The 3,736-nt window shown below is 43.2% G+C and overlaps 1 protein-coding gene across 3 annotated transcripts in view; it reads right to left on the bottom strand.

Moving 5' to 3' along the window:
- Positions 1-1,338: 1,338 nt before the first annotated feature.
- ide (insulin-degrading enzyme) overlaps positions 1,339-3,736 on the bottom strand; it is a 29,961-nt gene continuing 27,563 nt past the window's right edge. For all 3 annotated transcript variants that reach the window (XM_030442393.1, XM_030442392.1, XM_030442394.1), the window contains one exon: positions 1,339-3,616. In XM_030442393.1, the coding sequence (XP_030298253.1) occupies positions 3,521-3,616 (96 nt within the window). In that variant the 3' untranslated portion in view covers positions 1,339-3,520. The remainder of the gene's footprint in view (positions 3,617-3,736) is intronic.

The following is a 3,736-nucleotide window of genomic DNA, read 5'->3' as shown; positions in this document are numbered from 1 at the left end:
CTTGCAGTTTTCTTTCTGTATATTTAAATGCTGTCAGTACAACAGTAGTGTTTTGTCTGTCTAGGCTTTGAGATTGCGTTACTAGCCCAATGTCGGTACTCAGAAAGACGATGGGGCTTTTCGTCGTTTTTAGTGAACTGACTCCTTAACATGCAGACGGTAGAGCCCAACCGATACTTGACTTCTGTAACTCTTTTGGGAAGTAAAAAATTCTGATATCAATAGATTGGCCAATATACACACATTGTTTGCAGCTATCATTTAGAGGTGAGAGGGGTACAAAGATATGTAATGGAGGCAGGACATTATTCAGCTTAACAATAACCTTGTCTTAAAACGTCGATGTGAATTTAATAATCCTAAACTATCCCAACATTGCTTTTCTGCATAATCTCTTTACATATCGGTCAATCAAGTTATCAGTCGGGCTCTACATAATAGTAAATTAGCTTGTTTTTGATCCGTGGGAGCGTGATGTGATTATGAATTTCACTTTTTTTCATGTGGCAATTGTCAGATGAGTAAGCTTCAAGTCAAAGGAGCTTCGATGGTGTGTGACTTCGTGTGACGAGGCACGGCCGACCACTTGGAATATTTAACCCGCACACACAAACTGTGCCTGCTTTACGGACAGCCCCCCCCCCCCCCCCCCCGCACATCCACTGTAAAAGTCTCCACTCTGCCAAAAGAGACATTCGAGTCTGAACTGTGTTGTACAGACGACGTGTCTGACTTTAGAGCTCTATGGTATCAGTTATGTGAATAAATGTATTTTTCCAATGCTGATGTGCACGTGTCAAGATTGTTGGGAAAATTGAGGGTAATTGTCAAGTAAAATGTATTTTTATTTTTTTTTTAAATAATGCACTTCCATTAAATTGAAGTGAGATGTTGAAGCTTAACATCTGCCAATCCTGCCAGCTTAACTTCCAACTAACTAGGTTCTGTGCAACTACTCAACTGAAGTGAGTTGTCGCAGCGTTGTTTTCCCACTGGTTTCTAAGCTTTCGTCTTCTGCTCACGGCAGTGTAATTTCCAGCTAGTTGGAATGTAACATCTCTCCTTGATTTAGTGGCCTGCTGAGAGGAAGTTGGACAGAAAGTAGTCGTTAAATAAAATGATTAGCAGAGGCCAGTTTGAAGTTTTCTCGAAATGCATTAAAGAAATTACCAGCTGTCGAACTTCATATTGGAAAATGGGGTTAGATTAGAGATTATCGAGTATGTTGGTAAATATGCCCCTATATATTTACTACCTACTTGATATGAAGTTTGCAGACCAGTTAAAATGAATTGTTACCAAATGTTGCATAAAAAAAAATAAAAAACACAAACAAGATTCCATTCAGTAGTTTATTAATTAGAAACACACACACAGGAGACAATAAAAAGAACATAAAATATCAGCACTCTTGTATCAGCGGCCCACAAACCCAACCAGCCAATTATCAGTCTCTGGTGTTGCTAAAAACATCCAGAAATTTAAAAAAAAAAAAAAAAAGCTTCAGATTTTCCTAAATGTAAACCAGTCACTATGTACTTAACACAGCAAACAGTGCATGGTGCCTGGCCCACCCCAGCCTGATATGTCATGTTGCTAATTTCTTTGAAGCACTGCAGGAACACGTCACCGCCCTCCAGGTGCTGTTTAAGCTGCCGCCTGTGGGAGTGACAAGTCTACCTAATGCTGCCGCTGTTCGTCTTTGGGTTTTTCACCAGAACAGGAAAATATTGCCTTTTTAACAAAGTTTGATAATGAAGCAGGGCCTCTGGAATAAAAATCGGAATTGTTTTTTATCTGGTTGAGACATAGTAAAATGCTGGAAAACATTGAAGAAGCTTTTAACACAAGAACCTTTCAAACTCTGCAGCATCGTGTGAGTGAGCGATGAACTCGGCCTGAGAGCAGGTACGGCGGGGCAGGGGGGGGGGGGGGGGGGGGGGAAGGAAAGAAATTCAAAACTCAGATTTTTGGCTGGCAGCCCCACCAGCAGTGGTTAGCACCTGAGAGAGCAGGTCAATGCTTGCAAGGCGCTGACATCACTATCCTCGCACCGCCACGCCGTCGTCAGCAGTGCGGAGCCTCACACTGTTTCCCGTCCACATCATTAAGTTTATTGCTTAGTGAGAGAAGTGCATATATTCAGAAAGAAATCCTGTCCTTCAACCCCCTTTAGACAGCAACATGAAATGTTTCTAGCTGCTTTTTTTTTTTTTTTTTTTGCGACATCTACGCTGTGAGAGCCAGTGCACAGTCCAGCAAATTAAGGGGGTTAGATCCTTCAGGATTCTGTCCCCGGGTCAAGACCAGGAGCAGCTCAGTGCAGCCAGATACAAAGGAACTGATGCTCCCCTGGAAAGGCACAAGCTGCAGAAAGTCTCTGCAAGTGTCAGACACAGAGTGGAAGAATAATGACGATCTCCCCAGAGCTGACAAAACGGAAAAAATAAAATACTGTTGTCTCGGACTAAAACAAAACAAAAAAAATAACCAAAAATGTTCTGAGTACATTTGGTGACGTGAACAAAACACTAATGTGGATGACAGACTGATAAAAGTGTTTTTATTTGAAATCAATCACTAGTTAAACTGAATGTAAAGAGAAAAAAAAAGCAAACAGCATGGAGGTTCCCCTGAGATGTCTGAAATTACTGTAAAATGCATCAAAAAATAAAAACAATTTCCATGGGCATGGCTCTCTGTCATCTGCAATTTCAAACAGCTCCTCAAAGGGTCCCAACATTTTACCAGTTTACAAGAAAAAAACATTTCAAAGATTAAAAACCAATTTAAAGAAGGCAGGTATTCTGCGGAAATGCATAAATGGCAATAAAATATTCTGTTGGACCGAGTGCATCTTTTGTGATAAAGGTTTCAGGAGCACCGCTGTGCCTCGAGAGTTACATGGCAAACATACCAGTCTGACAAATAAAAAGAAGAAGACCTTCATGGAGCTACGGTGGTTAACCTCTACAGCCCCCAGTTCATCACAATCAACCAGCTATCCATTCTCAAGCAGCATGTCTGAATTATTCAAATAAAACGCCTCCTGCTGTGAAGCTTCTGCAGTATACTTTAACTCATTTTTAAAAAGGGAACTGGCCCTTCTCTTTTTTTTTTACGTTGAATCTATTTCCTCTACGACAGCCTACACAGTTGTGATGCGTGTGAGTGTTGCGTCTCCTTGCGGAGGCGTTTAACATGAGGTGAGTCTGGTGTGACCTCTATCGTCATCACGGCTATGTCGACAACCACGGCTAACTTTGTGATTCAAATATTTGTTTCCAAGCATCTCTTCTAGTGGCTCCAGCCTGCCACACGTGCGCACACACACACACACACACACACACACACGCACTCGCGCAAACAAACACGCACACACGCTAATGCAGGCTCAGTCAGATGAGAGTCTTCCTGACAGGAGGATGGTGGTGTAGGTGGGAAACACGGCGGGGTCCCTCACGGTCGCCCTCCCCGGCGCCCCCCGTGCTGCTGCTGCGTGTCGTCCTACCAGCCTCGCTCACAGTTTGGCAGCCATGAAGTTGATGTGAGGCTTGACCAGGGGGAAGAGAGGCAGGCTCCTCTTGAACTCTGTCATGTCCTGCACCAACGTGGGCTGCGGAAACAAGAGGCGGCATGTCAGAGCGCCATTCTGTCTGACGGCTTCAAAACACTCCGCTTCGTCGGTTTCTCTGAAGACAAAGTCCTCCATAAACAACTTTTGATGCCGATAGCA

Source organism: Sparus aurata, chromosome 15 (assembly GCF_900880675.1).
Source record: "Sparus aurata chromosome 15, fSpaAur1.1, whole genome shotgun sequence".
NCBI classification, from domain to species: domain Eukaryota; kingdom Metazoa; phylum Chordata; class Actinopteri; order Spariformes; family Sparidae; genus Sparus; species Sparus aurata.
The sequence above is the reverse complement of the archived record's forward strand: the minus strand, read 5'-3'. Positions and strand labels throughout refer to the sequence as shown.